We start from the raw sequence: 22,144 nt of genomic DNA on the forward strand, positions 1-22,144 counted from the left end.
CCGAACGCTGTTCCTACGATTCCGGTTTTTGTGTAAAGTAACCTTAACACGTTAGCTGCCACAATGATTTTTCGAAAAACTATTTTTTTTTTTAATTTTGTTCAAAACCATTCGAATGGGGCCTTACAGGACACGCTGTATACAACAATTCGATTAAAAAGAGTCCGACAAGCCACAGCGAGGCGTTGAATGGAAGTATGGCTTGTCGGACACATAGTCCGACACGACCTGATTGAAACATTAGCATGTCGGACATATAGTTCGACATGACAGCTAACGTGTTAAATCTAAATAGAAAATATAATGCTTTATAATATTCATATTAAATTTAAGATTTTATGATTTTAATACGACGAGTTAATATTTAAAAAGCCGTGCTAAAATGTGCCAAATAATCATTTTTTTTTTATTTATAATTTTGAAGCAATTGCAAAACTCTTTCATGAAATTTTATTTTCAATATTATCTTTATTTTGGTGTATATTTAAATAATTATTGTACTATTGTAAAATACTGGGCAGTTTTCTTTATATATTTAGCTACCAATATAATGACACCAATTACAAATTTTACTCCATTAAATATTATAGATTATTTTACAAATATTCATTCAGCATATAATGTTAATTATTATAACATGAAATATTAATAAATGGCTTAAAAACATTTCTGATTTATTATTATTTTTATTAAATTATTGAAATATATTCAATTTTATGATGTTTACTTCATTCCGTGTCTATAGAACGAAAAAAATACTATATCCATCAGTTCCTTGTGTACAATCACAAAGTAAATTACATATAATTTGAGAAACTTATAGCAAAATATCGCTGTTGATAATTCTTCTCAATTGTATTTTGAAAAAGATCGTTGAACAAGTTCTTATATGATAATACAAATGTACATATCCAACGATTGTTCGCGACTGTACAAATTGGTAAGTCAACTCTATAATATGACCAGATTTAGGATTAGCACAAAATAACATCATACTGTAGCTGTACCTCATATATTACTTTGGGCGCCATCTTTAATGGCGTTGATGACGTCACATGCAAGATAACGGTGACATACGAGTTATACATGTTTAGGATGCTGTTATATCCTTTATGCCAGTACAGTAAGACAGTAGCGCAATGACAGCTAGTATTTACATTAAGCCGATTTTGAGTGCTAATGTCTTATTCTGTAGTAATGTAAAGTAGGCATTAGTTTAAGGTTGTTTAGGTCATGCGAGCACGCACATGTTGCGCATATCCGCGTCGTCTGCGTCTGGTGGTGGTGCGGGTGCGGGGTGGTGCGCACGCGCAGGCAGGTAGCGCCCGTAGTCAAGTCCGCGTCTCTCGTAGAACAGCAGGTACGCGGCGGCTGGCTGCACGTCGCGCGCGCCCACAGCGCGACACGAGCTGTCGTTGTAGCAGAGCCACGCGCCCGAGGGGTTGTGCGCGTACGCCACGTAGTGACCGCCGTGCAGCTGCCCCGTGTGCGACTGTCAACACATACACCTTAACTGTCTCTTACTCTCACTACGTATAAACAATATATGTAACAGAGATAGCAATATTTTTGCTATTCATTTTTTATTTTTGTTTTTATATTATAAAATAGCAATCAACCAAGCGGCCTCCTGAATTCGACCACTGCCCATATACTTCTGTAATTTGTTCTTCTGTAAGTTCTGTAACTGCGTTGACTGACTTTATTCATAGGACAGAACACACAGAAAGAGGATATTTCCCCATCCTATGCGTCCCCTCCTCTGCCAAATCCATTACCCCTTCCGATCATATCCTGATAAGAAAAGGGTGGAAAGGGATCGTGGAATAAAGTTAGGACTCTACTCATATAACAAAGAGTAGAAAATCAAGCGTAGAGGCCCTTTTGCAAATAGACCAACAACTGCATGAAATATGTAAAAGCCAACAAATCTGAGAAATCTAATTTCTTTCATTTCCATACTACTAGAATATTTCCAAGTATAATAGTGACAAAATAAACTAACCACAACAGCATACAACTTGTACTTCAAATCGAAAGGATCCTGCTCCTTCTCGAGGTGGTGCTGGTGGTAATCCACCAGATTATCATCAGTGACTGGGGTTGCCGTCAGACTGGTGGACTGCAGCCGCGCCCGCCCCTTCAACTCCACTGACTCCCGTCGCCTCTCAACGTTACTCTTACTCGGAGCTTCTTCTCTGCTACTCTCATCTTCCTCATCAGAATTCTCGCTCTCCGTCTCCGATATGGGACCTTCGACGTCAACAAACATGGAGGATCTTCGTCTCATGCTCTTCAGCTCACGATGCCTGAGGATGGTCTCTTGCGGCACTGAGGCGAGGTACGGTGTAGGATCGAAGTCTTCGAACGGGAAGTTGACCACTTTTTGGGATTTAATCCATTTGTTGTTCACGTATTGGAAACGTTTGAGATGAATAATCTGTTGGATATAATTGGAATTAATCTAATCATACACCTTCAGATTTTTGCTAAGAGTTGGATCGTGGTTGGATTTTGAGTATTTTAGTTCTTTATACTAGCTGTCGCCGGTGACTTCTTTTGCGCATTTTTAAACAAAAGTAGCCTATAACACGGCCTCTTGCCTCAGCTACCTTCCCGTCCAACTATTCCTGAGATTATCCGGAACAAACACGGCTTATAGACAGACATACAGACAGACAAACAAAAATTGGCATTTCTTCCTGAACAACACAAATACATGTTTTCAAAATAAGTTTTTTTTCCATATTACATAAAGAAACTCCAATTTAAAAAATATAAGTACCAGTATGGGAGGTGCGCGCCAGATCTGCAGCTTCTTGGTGGCGGGCTGCGCGGTGCGGCAGTGGTCGCAGTGGTAGCGCTGCTCCAGCCGCTCCTCAGACGTGAAGGCGGCCAGGCAGCTCGCCAGGTCCACCGGCCGCGCTGATGCTGCACCGCACTCCGCCACTGACGAGTGCTCCACCCATGCCTACGTATCAACATTTTCTTATTTGAAAACATCGTTTTGAACAGTACATGGGTTTTTTATTATGTAACTCTAAAATTTGCTTAATTTCCTTCCTTTAGTGACTAATTAATTACAGCTTATTAAAACTATACATTTATCGTTGGTTTCTGAGGTCAAAATCTCTCTAAAAACATATCCTTGTCATTATATTTGATAAAAGAGACAGAATAATACAATTTATTGGTAATAAAAAATTACAGCTCATAAGAGTACGATTTACATTTTTTTTTCAGTCAAACAAATTCCTTATAAATCTCAGAAAGCCACGGTTAGAGCTCTTTCCTTATTTGTATGTACAGACCCTCTCTCTGGTGGCCTGGTATCTGAGATGTAGCGCGGTGGGTTCCCAGTCTATGGCGAGCAGCAAGCCACGTCTGCGCGCCGCTCGTAGCGCCCCCATTGATAAATACGACACCTCGCCGCATCCCACATCTCCCTGTATAACACAATTCACACATCTTACTACTCTTTAATGGTTCTTGATAAGATTTCATCATCATCATCAGCTCACTATACCTCCCCACCGAAGGTCTAAGGAGCCTACCCTAAGTTAAGGGTCATTAGGCCATCAACCACGCTGGCTAAGTGCGGGTTGGTTGACTTCACACATATATTTGAATTTCTTCTCAGATATGTGCAGGTTGCATCACGATGTTTTCTTTCACCGTAAGAACGTCAGATAAATGTGCATATGTAAATCGAAAATTGAAAAACACATTGGTACATGGCGGGATTCGAACCCAGGACCTGCTGATTGCAAGTCAAGTGCTTGACTCCTGAGCCACCAACGCTCATGATAAGATTTATCTTAATAAATATGATTAATAGAATACATTGAGTTGCCATACCGAGACGTCAGCAGTTAGTCTGGCGCTAGTCTGTCGCTGCAGCTTGGCGCGTGCTGCCGGAGACCCGCCTGCCAGACCACACCCGCTGTCCACTGACACCTGCGACTCTGTACATAACATTCAATATTAATACTGAAGCGCGAGAATACGAAACTCTTAAAATATTTTTGACAAGCTATCAACTAAGTTCTAGGTAAGTACTAGGATGTCATATACGAAAAAAGTCGAATGAATTCGGACCAACGATCGTGAAGACTAATGACCATACTTTTAATCATTAGACTACTACCACTTATCATGGGACAAACATCAATATTTGTGTGATCAGTCCATCACAGGTAAATTACAAAAGTATCCAACTCGAAGGATCATCTTACAATTACTTTATGTAGTTTAGAGTTGTTTAACGATTACTAATACTCCCATAGTATTGGATTTTTATTTAAAAAAATCTACTAAAGGAAAATTGAAGTAAGAACATGAAATAAATTTAGTGCGTACGTATCTCACCGTATATGTGTGTATCCGCGTACGTGTCTGCGTGCTCGTGCTCGTGTTCGTGTTCGTGTTCGTGTGTGTGCGGGTCACGCAGCAGCGGCTTGTGGTCGCTGGGCAGCGCACAGCCGCGGCAGAGTGCGGGCCAGGCGCACAGCGCGCACCACGCACCAGACCCGCACACCAGACGCAGCGTGAACGGGAACTCGTACCCCAGACTGTCGTCACTGCAAATACACATAACTTTATTTTATCTATACAGTATCTAAAGTCTATAGACGCTGTTCAAAGATATTATTTCTTTTTTACTTCATTTCTAGTACAGTTTTTATATACTTTATATATTTTCAGATATCATGGCAGCTTTTAAATTAACACAAGTCCCTGCTGATCTTAAATCAATGTTTTACACAGCGCCGATGATCTTGAGCCGCCAAGATATTTGTAAAAAGATCAACGTTATAGTGTACAGTGGAAAGTCAGAGGTAGTTATGGTCTGACCAGTCAGCGGCGTGGTTGGAGAGGTCCCTGGCGGCGTGTGAGGGGTGTGAGGGGTGAGGCGGGCGGGGCGGTCGCGGGGAGAGCAGACGCGCCAGCTGTGCCCAGACGCGCGCGTACAGCTCGCGGCCCGGCTCGCCCGCGCGCACCGCCACCACCAGCGGCACGCCGAACAGCGCCGGCCGCACGCGCTGCCACGACAGGAAGAACGCGTCCGCGCGGCACTGCTTCCTGCACATCACCACACCACACATACATACAACACGTAACCACACACTCTCCTTACACTTAACACCCACTAGCTATGTCCAGTACGAATGGCCAGTTCAATTCGCCGAAATGGCGAAGCGACTGTTGCCTATAGATACCCGCTATTGTACTTGCGTTGCCTCCCTTTAATCAACAGAAGAGGAGACGCACTGAAAGAGAATATTCCTTTTCTACGCGTACACTCCTTCGTCAAATCCCTTTCCCCTTCTTATCTAATAATAGCTGTTTCACAAATAGCGCACTTGACTGGTGCAATACCACAAGCACACATAAGACGAAATAAAGTTAAATTAATTCCACGTTTAGCCTGATAAGTGCGGGTGCTGGAGGCAAAATCAGTATCCTCCATCCTTCATGCAGTGGATTTATTGAATAAGAACATAAATATTTTTCTGTGCATCTTACCTGTGTACAGCAACCAAATACTGAATAGGTGGTCCATCTATCTCATCCATGTTGTACATGTGAGAGGGAGAGGAGGCGAACTTGACCTTGGAGAGTGTCGGTGCGGGGGGCGGCAGTGTGAGCGAGCGCCTCCCCCCCGCGCCGCGCGGCAACGTGTGACTCCGCCCCTCGCCCTCCAGCTCCGCCCCCGCGCTGTGGAACGTGCTCGGCGGACTCTGGGACATAAGAATTTCCGATCTCGAACGCTGAAAGACACATTAACATGCGTGTCAACAAAAAACAAGTGCAACAAAAAATAAAAAAAGCAAATCTATAAGCGTATATACAAAGTTTAATTCGCTTGAAAGAGTTTCAAAGAACCATTTAAAAAAAATCAAGCTATTTTATATTAATTATGGCAAAAAAAAAATTAATAGACTTAAAAAAAAGCTTTAAGTGTTTATAGGAAAATAACAAACAACTTAATAAATGCAAGACAATTCTTTATACAATTTTACAAAACAAAATCACCAAAAAATTTATATATAATAAAATAATATGAAAAATGCGTGTCCGAAAAGAGGTTGCGACATATTTTTTTTAAATTTTATGATCTCTTGTTTTAACTTGTTCAAAATATTTGCATTTAAAATTCCTTAAAAAGCCAGCTTTTCTTTTCCAACACTTTTCTATTTTATTTAATTGTAAACCACACAAAAACAATTAATTTGTTAGTAAGCAACATTTAGTCATGTAGAAAAAATTCAGCATCAAATCTCTCAAAAACTTTAAATATAAAAAAACAAAATTTTATAGCTGAATATTTATTCTACACGACTAAAGAGAAAAAACTAAAATGATTATTTTTAAAACACACAAAATCGATTTTAGATCCGAGATTACATTAAAATTAAAAAAAAAAAATTGTTACAAAAACTGGCAACACTACAAATGCGACTTTTTATTAATCTGTGTTTTGCATCCTAGCATGTCTGTGGTATTATAATATTTAATTAGCTATATTTTGACAAATATATCTACAGATGTATTAAATGAACGATGGATAGTGTGAAATAAATCGAAATTATTTAATTTACTTGTAAAATTTTTAAATTACCTTTGTTGTCGAGACAAACATCTGACGGCGAAGCATTTTAAACATGGCGACGAAAATCGAACATTTTTAAACATTAATATCTTTTAATAATTTTTTTTTACATTTTACCTGATATTTATGTTTCAAAAAAATATGTTACCGTACATCCAAAACTAGAAAAGCGAAAAAATAATTATTTTTTAAAACGGATCATTTCATCGTTTAGTCATGGATTTGTTAGACACAATATAATAGGGCTTTGTAAAGGTATTAAAATGGACCATTACGAATTACTTTCAATAAAATGAATCAAATATAATATATATAAAATAACTCAACCTTTGGAAATAGCAAACAATTTCAAATTACTTGGACCTATTGAAACATTAATTTGCTAGATTAAAAAAAAAATCGTAATCGTCCATGCGCGTGCGCATGTTTAGGTGTGCGTGCGTGCGTGCGTGCGAGTGCGTGCGCGCTAACCTTGAAGCAGAAGAGCGCGGGCATGCAGAGCGAGGCGGCGCGCACACTCACCGAGCCCGCTCCCCCCGCAGCCCCCGCGCCGCCGCACGCCCCGCCCCCGGACACGCCCTCCGCCCCGCCCCCCTCGCACCACACGCCGGCGCCGCTCCACTCTACGCAGAACATATCGAATGATAACAACCTATTCCTCTGATCTTCGAATCGATTAACTTGAAAAAAACATTGCAATCCTAATACCAGGATCACAGTACAATCTTAAAAACATATGCACAAAGTTGATAACTAAGGGTATCTTTAGACTAGAAATGAACAAAGAGCATTCGTTAATATTATATGAGAAAAAACAAATTAAAAATTTATTCTCTTTGAATAAGTAAGAAACAGTTTCATAATTAAAAATACTTCAATCAATGTTTATATTAGTGGAAAAGGGGTTTAAACATCATCAACAGAGATTTAAGTAGTTAGTACCATGCATGTCGTGTTGTGGTGCAGGTATCTCGTAAGCGAAGAGCTCAGTGGCGCCGCTCGCAGTCAGTTTGGCGCCGTCCTCCGGCAGCCGCGATATTGTCGCCCCCGACACTAGCGCCACCAACATGCTGCCAACATTGTTACAATTTTTATCTAAAATATACATTTTTAATTCTACATTCCAGTGAAAGTAGTACAGAGAAAAATGCCTGATCAAGAGTAACACTGAATATATCCTAGACATACAAAAAAGACTTTACTTTTTCTTCCAAAGTACCAAATACTTTATGGACTGTAGTCATACTAACGACTTCCATTAAATTTAATTCAAAAATAAGTAATTTTTTAATATACGTAATAACAAATCTTTATAAAAAAATGAAAGAAAGGAAAACATTTTTTTTAAATCGCTAGAATAAAGTGTTAAAAAATATGACAGATTACTCTTGACGCTAGCGCCACCTACAAATACCTTTCAGTTTTTTTTCCTAATATCACTGAATGTAGGATTCACGCTCGTAACGTAGTTGGGTGGGCAGTACCTCCTTACCATTCAGGCGGCAATCCGCAAAGTTCTGATAGTTTCTTCTTTAAATCCAAATACGTGCCTTCAGAGTTCACCCGCAGACCGTACTTCACAGGAACAGAGCCATTCAATAATATTACTGTAAAAGAAATAAAACAATAAACATGGTTGAAAATTCTTTACAATAAATAGTATTTTATATTTATCACCAAAATTACTACTACTAAACTCAAAAACTCCCGAATGCAATAAAAAATGCATAGTTTCGAGACCAAAAAAAATATTTCAAAATTCTTTCAACTTTTCAAGATTCCGTCAAACTAAACAAAAACAAGCTTATTACTATTTGATTATACTTTTAATAATATCCCGTATTGAGGTAGTTTTTGAGTTTATCAAGATAAGCAAAAGTGTGGGGGGAGGGGGGGAAGAGGGGGTTGTAAATATTTTGCATACCTCTGACCTCGCAGCGTACAAAGGACTCCATGGGCAGCGGCAGACTGAGCATATTGAATGTGTCGAAGCGCACAGACTCGCGGCCGCACGCGTCACACCGCACCTTAGACTTGAGCTGGCCGTAGAACAGGTCCGTCATTATCGAGTCATTGGACGCCGTGAACTGCGCCCACGCCTCCGCAGCCACCTCCTGTATATAAGATAAACAATCAGTACTCAATAATATTCACATTTCTGAGTCTTGTCCAAAAACAAAGAACATGTAAGCTCCAACCGTACCCCAGTGTCCCTAAGTTCCCAAGGTCGCTAAGGTGAAATTATATCTAGATCTTGCTGTAGTGTACTATTCAAAATTGTATTTGTTGAACATAGTAAGTGACCTGGTCCGGCCTGGTAGGCGGGGGCGTGTCTGTGTCTTGTGGCGGAGGCGAGGGCGGGGGCGGGGCAGGCAGTGGGCGGGGCGGGGCGGCACGGTTGAGGTCCTCGTGCAACGCGTCCAGCAGCCAGGCCAGCAGCTCCTGCGCGTCGTGCTGTCCGCCGCCCGCAAGCCCACGTGCGTGTCGCGACACACACCAGCGCACGCGCAGCGGTGCCACAGACCGCGCGCTGCACGACCACACCTAAACACATATACATAACTTAATTAACTTATTGCTGCACTCAGAGTTAACAGCTACTTAAACAATTGCTTTATGTAGATTTCTCCTTCTAAATCTAGTCTATGGAGTCCCTAAACGACTGTCTCAACTTAGTAGTTTCGTATGAGACATAACAAAAATTATCCGCCTCAAAGGACTAAGTCTCGAAGCATAAAGCGTCGTAACAAATCAAACATACCTCTTTACATAGTTCGCCGTAGCGCAGCGCCAGGGCGCCCTTGGTGCCGAGGGGGTTAGTAGTGTTCACCTCGTACAAATGCATGCCGGAGTTGAAGTACCGTGTCAGTGGGCCCGTGTTCCACACCTGACAAATAAAAAATCGATGTTTAAATCAAATATAAGTACCCCAATATCGGCCGAAATCGTTAAAGACAAACTTATACCGTCCAGATTGAACTAAAACTTAGGGGCATTGTATGCGTAGATGTGTGAATATAGAAAAAGAAAAACGTGTACGTATACGTGTGTGTTCGTGTAGTGTGTGTATGCGTGTACGTGTGCGTGTACGTACAGACTGCAGCGCGGCATTCATGAAGCATGTATTGCCGAGGTTGTGCAGCCCGGTGGCGCCCGCCACGTCCGGCGCAGACAGTGTCTCGCGACGCTCCACGCCGCGACCACCGCTCATACTGCAACAAATCTTATTTACATTTCAAAACCTACTCATATATTCAAACCTATAGTTAAATTTCGAATACGATCTCCAGCTCATTTGCCTTCTCCTGTAATAAATCTTTTAAATCTCGCTCTAAAATGATCCGATAGTACTTGCTTAAATTGGTACGCGTTGCTATAGTTTAAGATTGTTAATAAAAATTACTCTTGCTATGTCATAGACGGTGTTTGACGCATTCCTACATCCAACAATTGCGGTGTTACCTGAGCGCGCCTATCTCCTCAGGCCAGGTGAGATCTGGGTTACGCAGCTCCAGCAGCAGCCGGGAGCGGTCTCGTTCATGCAGACGCAGTTCGTGCAGTGACGGACGCTCGTCGTCCAGCAGCAACGCCCCGCCCCCACCGCCGCCGGCCCCGCCCCCCACTGACCACAGCCGCACGTCCTCGCGAGCCAGACCTAGCGCCTCGCATAGGAACTCCGTCACCTAAACGTAAATACCGATTTTAAAGCTAGTACTAAAACTATGTAATGAACTAAAATAGACATTGTTTTGTAAATTTAACTAACAGATATACTCAGAGAAGTCTGATATTTGTTTAAGCAGTCTTTTGGTAAAGATTTCTCATTCTAAGGGTGATTTTAGTGCTGGTTTAGCGACTCTGAGTGTGACTGTAAGAGAACTTTAGAAGTTTTCTAATTTATTTTTTAATTTAAAAAGTATCAAATTTAAAAAGTCAATGCATGTATACAGCAGTGATGAGTTCACCTGTTTGACAGTGGCGAGGCGGGAGAAGGCGGCTGTGTACGCGAGCTGTGTGTCGGGCGGTGCAGGCGCGGCCGGCACGCTGCTGTACAGCGCCGCGCCCGCCCCGCCCACACCCGCCCCCACACCGCCCACATTCATTCCTACACAACAACAACAAAAATCAAACATTTAATACTACATTACTACGAACTACTGCACAAAAACTCTTCACAATCTATTCACATGACATAATAACTATTTTTAAACATTAATTAGAAACCTTTGACGCGAATGACGTGCTTTAGTTACAAAGTCAAGTGTCAGAATGATTAGTGAGGGGACATAGACGTGGACATTTTAGTAAGGCTAGTGTTGTGCCAGTACACCGGCACAGTGTCGGATTTTCTTCCTAACACTTAAGCATTTGCTTCTGCTTTCTAAAACCAAAATCTTTTCATAAAACATATTGTCATCCTTCATTCTTTGACAAAACGGAGATATCAAATGTTTTAAACGAGGAATTTCTAAACATTAGAAACCCACAGTAAATATTTGTTTGAAAACTAGCTTTTGCCCGCGACTTCGTGTGCACGGAATTAAAAATACTTATGTAGCCTATGTATTCTTCCAGACGGTGTTCTATCTTCTATATTCTTCTATCTATACTTAATTTCATTAAGATCTATGCAGCCGTTCTAGAGGTCTAACAAACATCCATCCATACATTCCAATTTATAATATTAATAACACACAATACAAGAAAAAAAAATTCGATAAAGAAAACAGAAATGTATATAAAATGTACTAACGTGGTGTACTTGGCACGTGTCGCAGTATCTTCAGCTGCAGCGGGTAAAGTTCCATTTCAACATCCGAATTTGGAGGTCTGATCACCTGCAGATAAAAAGACGAGTCATTTACTCCCATAGCGCTATTAATTTGTCACTAAGGAAAACCCTTAGTGTATTTTTTCCACTAAGGGAAAAATAAAACTAACAAATTAGCGGTCACTTGAATTCGCTAAAATAGCGAAGAGACGTTGCCCGTAGATATCAGAATTTACGGATGCGTTGCCTACTATTACGACAGGAGACGGACATTATGGCGACATTTCACTTCTTAAGAGTACCCTTCTATGCCAAATATCTTTCCATTCACTTCGTATTAGAAAAGGGTGGGAAGGGGAAGACTAAAATAATAATTTCTTTGGTATGCCAATAGATTCTAGTACCCCCTAGGCAAATTATCAGTTTATTGTCACCTGTCTTGGCAGAGGGTCAGGTCCGCCGTACCAGAGCGCCATTGCGCGCCAGAGCGAGTCGGGCAGCAGCTCGAAGTCCCTGTGCTGCGCGAGTGTGACGTCACGCCGCAAGTGTCCGCCCTCGCCAGTCAGCGTACGCACCTACATACAAAGCTATTTAGCTTAACTTTATAACAAAGAAAAAAAACAGATGTACAGTCGCGGTAATCAGCGGTGTACCACAATTCCCCACTTTTTTAACCGATAACATAAAAAACAATTAGTTTTGTACTACTGACCAATACTTTTAAAACACATTAAAAATCTGCTGTCCAATTGATTGTTTGCACGTCGTGTCTTTATGGAACACCGTCAGTTTCCCCGACTGTACAAAGTGTTGGTTTCTTAGTATACCTTAAGTTCGTCCCTGGCCAGCAGACGCCTGTTGTCGATGGGTCCGGGATGAGGCGGCGAGCGATGTGCAGGCGCACTGCTCACGCCGCTGCTACTGCCCGCGCTGCCGCTGCCCAGGGAGGACGTCTCCGCACGCCACAGCAGCGACCCCATTGACTCTGAACACATATTTAACTCTTACACACTATATATTATATTTCTAAATAGAACGGTATGGTAACTCTTAATAATATTATAGATAAGAGAAGGCGCTGTCTCCCGAAACCCAGTTTTAATTAGTCCAGGAGATCCACCAATTTTGTGAACTGCTTTATTTAATTTTTTAACATCATTTAATTTAATTCAAATTAAACAACAATCATGCCCTAATCCAGTTGGGTGAGCAGAAACCAAAAAAATTAAAAAAAAACATAAAAATCCTTTATTGACCAAATAAAAAACATTTTCACAAAAATTTTGTGGGCTCTGTCTCCTGAACTAGTAACCAAAGACATTCGTATGCACCATAAGTCTATGTATTTTTCTTTATGTATATTATCAAATCTTAAAATATTAGAAAAGATAAAATAACGACTGGAATATATACTACACTAGTATATATTACGCAGTTGATGAAATTATATAACAAAAATATGTATTCGATTGTTGATAAGATCATGATAGTAAAATTGGGTTATACGACATACAGACTACTTCGTACTTTACGATTTAAGTACATTTTGAGAAATTGTTACTATTTAATAAACATATAACTATGTAATCACTGAAATTAATATTCCATATTAAAACTTTTTTTTTTCTTTTAATTTTTTTTTTAGTTATTTACTCATAGTTACCCATGTATAAACATGATTTGCAAGAAAGTAATAGAATCGTAAGTAGCTAAAAGTGGAAGACTAAAGAAAGTATAGATGGATATTGGAGAATATGCTTGTATGGAGAATCTATTTAGATAGGACAGCTTTTAGAAATGTATGGAAGAGCAGTAAATAATAGAAGCCGTATCCATCATTTACACTAGACTCCTGTAACTAACCTATAGAGTTATTGATAAAGATCTCTCAGTTTTAGAGTTGGTTAGTTCTCTCACCTGTAGAATTACTAGTGAAGCTCTCATCACAGACGATAGCATCATCTATAGCTCGGGGGGAGTTCCGGCAACAGCTGTCCCCGGCCGCAGTGTAGGCAGCCCACGCCGCCCACCACTCACTGCCTACTAGGTACCAGAACTGACCCACCGAGTACCCGCGAGCTGTCTCACGACGCAGCCACCGGATCACTGGAATAAAGGGTTATGGTTAACGAAAACAAAAGAGATAAATTATGGATATCAGTTGCAAGAAATAAGGTGATTCTTTCTTCAGCATATTAACAATGTAGTTTAATTATGTTTTTGTTAGTCTCTTCATCGTACCGATCAATCAGCCCTATTGATTTATGTCCTACCCCTTTTTCATGGGTCCTTTAAAAACATTGTTAAGACGCTATATCTGATTAGATATTTTCAAGCAACAAAATTTGAACGATTGTGACGGTATTTGAGACGGAAAGATGATGCTTGCAGGCATAGTATAGGCTTTTTTTTAAATTCTGTATTGAGGAAATCACAGCCAACCACTAGTGAACAAATAAGACTGCGTTGACCTATAAACATAAATACTATTTGGTCTTACAAGTATGTTTCGTACATTGTTTATCTATTAATTAGTAATGGGGGCACGTCACGCGTGTAACCTCATTGTTTGTTTGTTTGTTCCAATTAGTATATTGATATGTTGCATCGATAACATAGTTACGGTAACCGTGTACTTTACTTTTATCGTTTAATAACTACTGTAAGCTACCGAACTCAGAGACGTTAAACAGTAGCGAGTTAGAATGGATTCAGTATGGTAAATCTATACTAAAGTAGCTGTCACCCACTCCGTTTGCTCAGAAAAAATCTTAATTAGTTGTCTATGTGTTCTTCCATAGATGTAGAGTACATCTATGTCAAATTTCAGCGAGATCCTTTCTTCCTTTCTGGTGATATCTTCTAACAAACATCCATCCATCCATCTAAACATTCGCATTTATATTAGTAAGATTATTTCAGTAAAACTGTAAATTACACTATTGATCTACAAATATTGTTTACGAACAATTATTGAATTTAAACCAGTAATTAATAAAAAGAAACAATAAACCTATTGACTGTACATAGGAAAAAAAGATCGGAATTCACCGAATTTTTAAATCAGTCATGTTTAATCACATTAGAATGAACATAATCGCAAAAAAATAATATCAGCGAAAACATATAATGTTGTAGATTAACACGTTAGCTGCCAGAATGATTTTTCGAAAAACGATTTTTTTTTAATTTTGTCCAAAACCATTTGAATGGGGCCTTGCGGGTCACGCTGTATACAACAATTCGATTAAAAAGCGTCCGACAAGCCACAGCGAGTTGTTGAATGGAAGTATGGCTTGTCGGACACATAGTCCGACACGATCTGATTGAAACATTAGCATGTCGGACTATATGTCCGTACTATCCATATCATGATACACGTTAGCTGTCATGTCGGACTATATGTCGTTACGGCCAGTGTTCAAACCTATTTCGAACACTGGCCGTAACGAAAGATTATAAGAAGTGTGACGTTTTAGTTTTAAGAAAAAAGTATGAACATCTGCAATAAAGAACCTGGAGTGTAAGAAATAATAGTTTTATTGACAAGATCGCTCACATATAGGATGTTTCGTATTTTGAGTTATGTATTTTTTAATTAACATTTATTTAAATCAATATTAACATAATCTTAATTTAATTAGCTATTTTTCAATTTTTCTCGAAAAACAAACGTCCTGTTTATCTATATCGCAACAAATATATCAAGATAAATGTATACATAATAATAATTACTTTATCTATTGAAATCCTTTTATAAACAAATGTTTACATTTTAAATGATATAATTACAAGAAATTAATTAAAATGATAATAGAATTGTTTTCTTTATTACATTTTTGTATTACTTTAAATAATAGAGAAAACAAAAAGATTCAAAACAACAACAAAGTTTATAAACATCCTTTTATTTATACTCTGTGAAACTATCACAATTTACCGTGAGTTTCCAAGATCAAAACATCCGCTTAAAACATATCGTCATCCCTGTCATTATCTTTGACTAAACAGAGATAGCAATATGTTTTAAAAGGAGATATTGGTCTTAGATTGGAATGTGTGAAAGATATGCGTAAGAAGGAGATAGATTCAGGCATGACGGCTGTTAGAGATGTATGGAGTAGTACATACTGTTCCTAACCTTAGGAACAAGGGCAAGATGATTGAGATTTTGATTTTAGAAATCCACGTTTTGACTAGCATAACAATTGGTGTAAAACAACATGGGAATGTCTTGTTTGCTTTGTATGTTCCCAAGTGCTACGAACCCGACAATGTATACGGTCTCCTTGGCATAAGTTTGATTAACATATTTACTAACTCCACAACTGTTTAATACATCTAATTGAAATTTGGTACCGATATAGAATATAGACTCGAGTAACACGACCAAGTCACGGGCAAGTGTTAGGTTAACATATAGTAAAGTGAATTTTGAGCGTCGGTGGCTCAGTGGTCTAACGCTTGACTTGCAATCTGCAGGTCCTGGGTTCGAATCCCGCCATGTACCAATGTGTTTTTCCATTTCCGATTCACATAAATAAATTTATCCGACGTTTTTACGGTGAAGGAAAACATCGTGATGCAACCTGCACATATCTGAGAAGAAATTCAAATATATGTGTGAAGTCAATCAACCCGCACTTGGCCAGCGTGGTTGACTATGGCCTAGTCACCCCTAACTTAGGGTAGGCTCCAAGCCCCTCGGTGGGGATATATAGTGAGCTGATGATGAAACTGAATTTGTATAATATGTTTAGCTTATTTGAATAAAGGAATGTAAAACATAATGTACGTTTATGTACAAACTTCCGGTCTTAGAATAAACTAAATCATCCGAGTAATTTATTTATATTAATAAGGAATTAAAATATCAAATCGCTGATTTTTTATGTCTTTTTAAGTATATATGATTTAAATTTTATTAATGATGATTTTTGTGTGTGCTTGGACATTGCGATCTTGGAAATTTTATGAATATTTATTAATTCAAATTGAAAATTAAAAAATTCCAAGGTCTTTAATGTTTCCGTATTTTAATAAATTTTTATAAAAATAATATATGTGACAAACTAATTCGTATTTTTGTATCGAAGGAAAATACTATAATTTATAGTATTATCGCAAGCAGTAGAAAAAGGCTAGTATTACTAATATTATAAATGCGAATGTTTGGATGAATGTTTGATAGAAGGTATCTCCAGAACGACTTCATGGACATTGCTGAATTTAGCATAGATGTAGAACAGTTCCCAATGTGGGAGATAACGCCCCCTTGTGGGCGCTGCAGGTCTCAAGTTGCGGGTTATAGTAAAAGTTACGTTTAGAATTCTCCGTTAATATACATATATAGGTCACAATAATTAATTAATTTAATTTGAAGTTATAGTGGTTTTTAAATATGTGAAAATATGGGGTCGCTAAAAATATTTATTCTCAAAGTGGGCAGTAGACAAAATAAGTTTGGGAACCACTGATGTAGAACATAGTCTGGAAGAACACATAGGTTACAAAGATTTTTTTTTAATCCCGCGCGAACGAAGTCGTAATCTTCAGCTAGTATGTAATATAAACAAAAGCCTGTCTCCGCAAACATATTCAATGGCATAGTATATATTTAACACCAACATATAAAGGTATTTACTAACTATTGTTATCATTGCATTGAAATTTGCACAAATAGTCTTTATCCCAGATACGAAGGTAACGTATACTGATTACATTTATTATAATAAATAGAGAGAGAGAGAGAGAGAGAGAGAGAGACCTTCAAACATCCATCCATCCATTTAAACGTTCGCACTTATAATATTAGTAAGAAGTAAAATAATTATGCCAAAGAGAACGAGTTTTCTTAAATTATTATACTTTTAGCAAAATTCAGCATCATCAGCTACCCTACGTTAAGAGTGATTAGGCCATAGTTAACCACGCTGGCCAAGTGCGGGTTGGTTGACTTTACACATATCTTTGAATTTCTTCTCAGATATGTGCAGGTTGCATAACGATGTTTTTAATTCACCGTAAGAACGTCGGATAAATGTACATATGTAAATCGAAAAACATATTGGTACATGGCTGGACTCGAACAAAGGGCCTGCAGATTGCAAGTCAAGTGCTTAACCACTGAGCCACCGACGCTCTCTATAGAAAACTCACAGACTATAAAATTCATATATTCTTAAACTGTTACGTAAATAGTTTAAAAAACCGTTAGAGTTTACTTGATTTGTATACAATTTGAATTACAATGTTATAAATCTAAATTTTAAAAACATTACAACAGCGGATATAGGATTTAAAAATAAATATTTCATAACAGATTCAATTTGAATTTTGTTTATTTAAATGCATTGTTTTTTTATAAGGATTACGACAACTACAGCAAAGGCAGAGTTTTTCCTGAGACTTCGATTAAAACATATTACAATGTAAATTTTTTCAGAGAATGAGAGACAACATCATCGCCCTATCCTTTTCTTACGGGGGTTGACGTACGAGGTTTTTTAAAAACTTAATGTTTTGATTTAAATTTTACGGGTGGCAACCCTGCTTCGTTGGTGTGAGAACAAAGGGGCCAGCTGAAAACCAGCGCAGGAGTGGTCAAGCCCTCCCTGCACCAGCTGAGCTGGCCACCTTTTTTGCCACATCCTTAATTTATTTTATTTAATTTGTTTTTTTTTGTAGTTTTTTTGGTTGTTTGTGTAATAATGTCTATACATATTTTATTCAGTATTAATAGATGCGCTATAATAAAAATAGCGGGAAAATATCAGCGCGCCATATTAGAATCGGACCGCACGTTATCTGTGCGCGGGCGCACGCACTTGACACCGATACCTTCGCCTTGTTTCGCGCGCTAGTTAAATAATTTTTTTATTATATTTGCATACATCTCTTATGAAAGTTAAGTTTACAAAACAACGAATGATAAAAATATATATCGTTTGATACGGTTTGAACTTTGTATGAATACGCACACAAATATTTAAATTCTACTAGCTGTTGCCCGCGAATCCGTCCGCGTGGATATATAAAAAACTTAATTAGTATAGCCTATGTGTTCTTTCAGACCAGACTTTTATGCCAAATTTAATCGAGATCCGTTCAGCCTGTTCTAGAGATATCTTCAAACGCCCACCCATCCATCCATCCACATCACATCCATCTAAACATTCGCATTTATAATATCAGTAAGTCAAATAAAAAGCAGCTCTTCAAGGCATAAATTCGAATATTAGCCATATCAGTAAAGCCGTTCTTGAGTTATAAATAGTGTAACTAACACGACTTTCTTTCATATATATATTTCACACACAAACTGAAAATAACAGGTATAGAAAGTACTATTTTTTTACAAAAACTGTCACTTAGTGACGTTTAACTATTACTTATGCAGTCTCTTAACTTGAAATTCCACTACCATGACACTTGTATTTGGTTGCTTTTGTTTTTTTAAGGGATCGAAGGAGAAGACTCTTACTTAACGATGAGATTTGTCTTACTAAACGTGACACTCTGAGAACAAAAACGTGTTTAAAACTATTATATTTCTTTTCTTAAAGATAATGAGAGGAATGACGACTTTATAAAGAGATTTTGATCCCAGAAACCAACAGTAAATCAACACTAAGGGGTTTCGTTAGTGAAAATTAAAGTATACAGACCTATGTCTCTCTCGTGATGCCTGCATTGAGGTCTGAGGCCGAGCACGACATGGCAGACATCAAACAGCAGCTCCAGGAGCGGAGTGAGCAGCCGCTCTGCGCGCTCCACCGCCCACATCAGAAACTCCTCAGATGTCAGCGCCGCGTCTGATGCGATCAGACCATCGCAATCCGAATCCTAGTACAAAACAATATGATAAATAGATTTTAACTATAATAAGATAGTTCTTCTATTCATTTTAAATCAAGCCTCATAAGCCAGCGATTTATAGTTTTAACTAATATTTTAAATATTAGCAATAACCCGCGACTCCGTCTGTGCGCAAATAAAAAAAATCTTAATAAGTATTGTGTCCTAGATGTTTGTTTTAAGGTCTCTTCAAAACGTCTGCTTGGATCTCGTAAAAATTTGACATAGATGCAGAACATAGTCTGGAGGAACACATAGGCTACTAATTATGTTTTTTAATTCCGCGCGGACGTATTCGCAGGCGACAGCTAGTATTCTATATATGTCATATTTCATAGAGCTCCTATGAGTCGTTTTGGACATACCTTAAACAAACATCCATCCATCTAAATATTCACTTTTTTATATTATAAGATGGCAAACGAGCGAACGGAAGCGACCGCTGCCCATAGACATACGCAATTGCATATGCGTTGCCTATCTTTAATCGACGGAGGAGAGGATGCACAGAAAGAAAATATTTTAACTTCCTATGCATCCTCTCATCCGGAAAGTCCACTTCCACTTCCCATCCTTTCCTTATAAGAAAAAGTGTGGAAAGTGAAAGAGAACTAAATTAGGCCTCCGGGATGCACACTCATCAGACTGCACGCGGAATTGCTTCCACTTAACGCCTGTCTTCTGTGTGGTCGTGGTATTTCACTGAGCGAGCCGGGACAATTCGTGCGAAGATGTTAAAGCGGGCTCTACCACTGTTAAAATATTAGTAAGATAGTAAGAAGTATGTTTGAACATATGTTAATTGCATTGCAACATCCTGTAGCCTAAATGACTGAACAGAATTTGACAAGTTAAGCATCTTTAGATTCGAATCCCCCAGAGCGCTAGTCGAGTTTCTTATTTTTTACTATTAAAAAAAAATAATAAAAACTAAACTAAACAACTCTAAAGAGTACCACTTTGAATATTATCAGTACATTCAGAAGCTACAACAATTTGCAATCAAGTGTTGCGGGATCTCGACCAGATTAAATGATATGGTCTCTCCGATGACGTCATTCTGTTACGTCAATGACACGCGATAAATGTTGCTCTATCAATGATTCGACTTTACTATAACTCAACATGATAAGTATTATTGCTAAAAAGAAATTTCTAGATTTTATAACATCTGTTGCCCGCGACTTTATTCGCGCGAGATTAAATAAATTATTTAGTAGCCTATGTGTTCTTCCAGACTATGTTACTATGTTCTACATCTATTTCAAATTTCAGCGAGATTCCGGAGATACCTTCTAACAAATATCCATCCATACAGATAAAGGTATTGAATTTATTACTTATGTCATAAAATAATTCAAAAAGAGGGAAATAAAGCAATAGCTGGCAATAATCATAATAAAAGGATTCACAAGTTTTTAACACATAATTCCATGAACTACAAATCGAATTTAAATTATTATTTTTGCAACAAGGAAAAAAAATAAAAAACAACGTCCCTCGCGTGCGTCACAAAATCGAAAACAAATAAAACCGCAGGGCATGTTTAGTCTTAAATCTGAGTAACTAAATTTAAGTAACTTACCTCTTTTATATCAACCAATTCCTCTTCAATTTTCTGACTTTCATCAACAGAATTATTAGGTCCGAGCTGAAAGATGGGTTTGTTACCATTCTTGGGTAAACTGACCAGTTTATCCCTCAGGTTTAGGAGTACTACTTCAGGATCAAAGCTCTTCTCTGCTTCGGATTCATCGGATGGTGTTGATGCTCTGGAGTTCTGCTGTTTGAGAGACTCATTGGCTACAGTACAGAGTATTCCCACCATGTCGATCAGTTCCTTCTTGTTTAAAACACCATCTCGATCAAGGTCGAAGATTTTGAAACAGACTGCGGGGAAAAAAGTAAGAAATCAATAATGTATCCGCTCTTTTTAAACATTTTTTTTTTCACTATTTTCATCCATGTAAACCGACGTTTGGAACATCTACGTAATTAATTCTACTCGCGTCTACATATAACAGCAAGATATAAATACAATTATTGTAATAAAATTTACTATTCAATCGTAAATTTTGCTTAGTTATCGGCGTATAAGCAAATACAATAGTAAAAAAACGACCAACACAAGGTCGCACGTCTACTGAAAACCGAACTTCCGACATCTCAACGATAATAGAAGCCAATCGTAAATAGCATCAATAAAAAAAAACAAAGATTTTCATGACTTTGAAGTGTTAATTACCAATTACGTCTCAAGGATAAACGATTTTCTTTTAATCGATTTTATAGCGTTTAATTGTTATTCAATTAATCTAAAAAAAAGTTAAATATAAGCACAATTTGAAATGTTTTGACTAATTATTGTTATTTATTTTAAAGAGAATTTTAACTAATTATTAACCGAACCCTGCGAATTGGTTAGGACTGATTTATTAGTAACTGTCGCAAGCAACTCCTTCCTCTCGTAATTAAAAAAAAACTTAATTAGTAGCCTATGTGTTCCTCCAGACTATGTTCTACATCTATGCCAAATTACATCGAGATCCGTAGTCTTTCCGGGTACCTTCAAACATCCACCCATCCATCTAAACATTCGCATTTATAATATTAGTAAGAAGTGAAATGTATGTCAGTCTATATAATCGAAAAATCACATCGTAATCTGAAGTAATTGTTGACAGATGTCACTACTGTCGACCATTCCCATTATCTACTCACTCGGTAGTCTGATAAACTTCGCACTACTAAATATTAGATATCAAATCTATGATAATCATGGAATACATAAATTAAAAACGTAATATGACTTTATAACGAACTAGCTGTTCGCAACTCCATGTGCGCGGAATTTAAAAAACTTGATAAGTAGCCTATGTGTTCTTTGCCAAATATCATCGAGA

At 38.1% G+C, this 22,144-nt stretch overlaps 1 protein-coding gene across 1 annotated transcript in view; it reads right to left on the reverse strand.

The window, feature by feature from the left end:
- Positions 1-662: 662 nt before the first annotated feature.
- Usp32 (Ubiquitin specific protease 32) overlaps positions 663-22,144 on the reverse strand; it is a 31,201-nt gene continuing 9,719 nt past the window's right edge. Inside the window, exons 5-27 of the mRNA XM_013312325.1 lie at positions 20,827-21,131; positions 19,052-19,229; positions 13,302-13,490; positions 12,212-12,369; positions 11,819-11,959; positions 11,367-11,451; positions 10,579-10,718; positions 10,076-10,296; positions 9,708-9,825; positions 9,375-9,500; positions 8,918-9,157; positions 8,538-8,727; positions 8,106-8,220; positions 7,556-7,683; positions 7,085-7,236; positions 5,527-5,771; positions 4,855-5,082; positions 4,369-4,580; positions 3,859-3,965; positions 3,312-3,446; positions 2,786-2,971; positions 2,006-2,440; positions 663-1,492 (exon numbers count right to left, since the gene is read on the reverse strand). Of these exons, the coding sequence (XP_013167779.1) occupies positions 1,232-1,492; positions 2,006-2,440; positions 2,786-2,971; positions 3,312-3,446; positions 3,859-3,965; positions 4,369-4,580; positions 4,855-5,082; positions 5,527-5,771; positions 7,085-7,236; positions 7,556-7,683; positions 8,106-8,220; positions 8,538-8,727; positions 8,918-9,157; positions 9,375-9,500; positions 9,708-9,825; positions 10,076-10,296; positions 10,579-10,718; positions 11,367-11,451; positions 11,819-11,959; positions 12,212-12,369; positions 13,302-13,490; positions 19,052-19,229; positions 20,827-21,131 (4,295 nt within the window). The 3' untranslated portion in view covers positions 663-1,231. The remainder of the gene's footprint in view (positions 1,493-2,005; positions 2,441-2,785; positions 2,972-3,311; positions 3,447-3,858; positions 3,966-4,368; positions 4,581-4,854; positions 5,083-5,526; positions 5,772-7,084; positions 7,237-7,555; positions 7,684-8,105; positions 8,221-8,537; positions 8,728-8,917; positions 9,158-9,374; positions 9,501-9,707; positions 9,826-10,075; positions 10,297-10,578; positions 10,719-11,366; positions 11,452-11,818; positions 11,960-12,211; positions 12,370-13,301; positions 13,491-19,051; positions 19,230-20,826; positions 21,132-22,144) is intronic.

This window comes from Papilio xuthus, unplaced genomic scaffold (assembly GCF_000836235.2).
Source record: "Papilio xuthus unplaced genomic scaffold, Pxut_1.1 DF827679.1, whole genome shotgun sequence".
Classification (NCBI taxonomy): domain Eukaryota; kingdom Metazoa; phylum Arthropoda; class Insecta; order Lepidoptera; family Papilionidae; genus Papilio; species Papilio xuthus.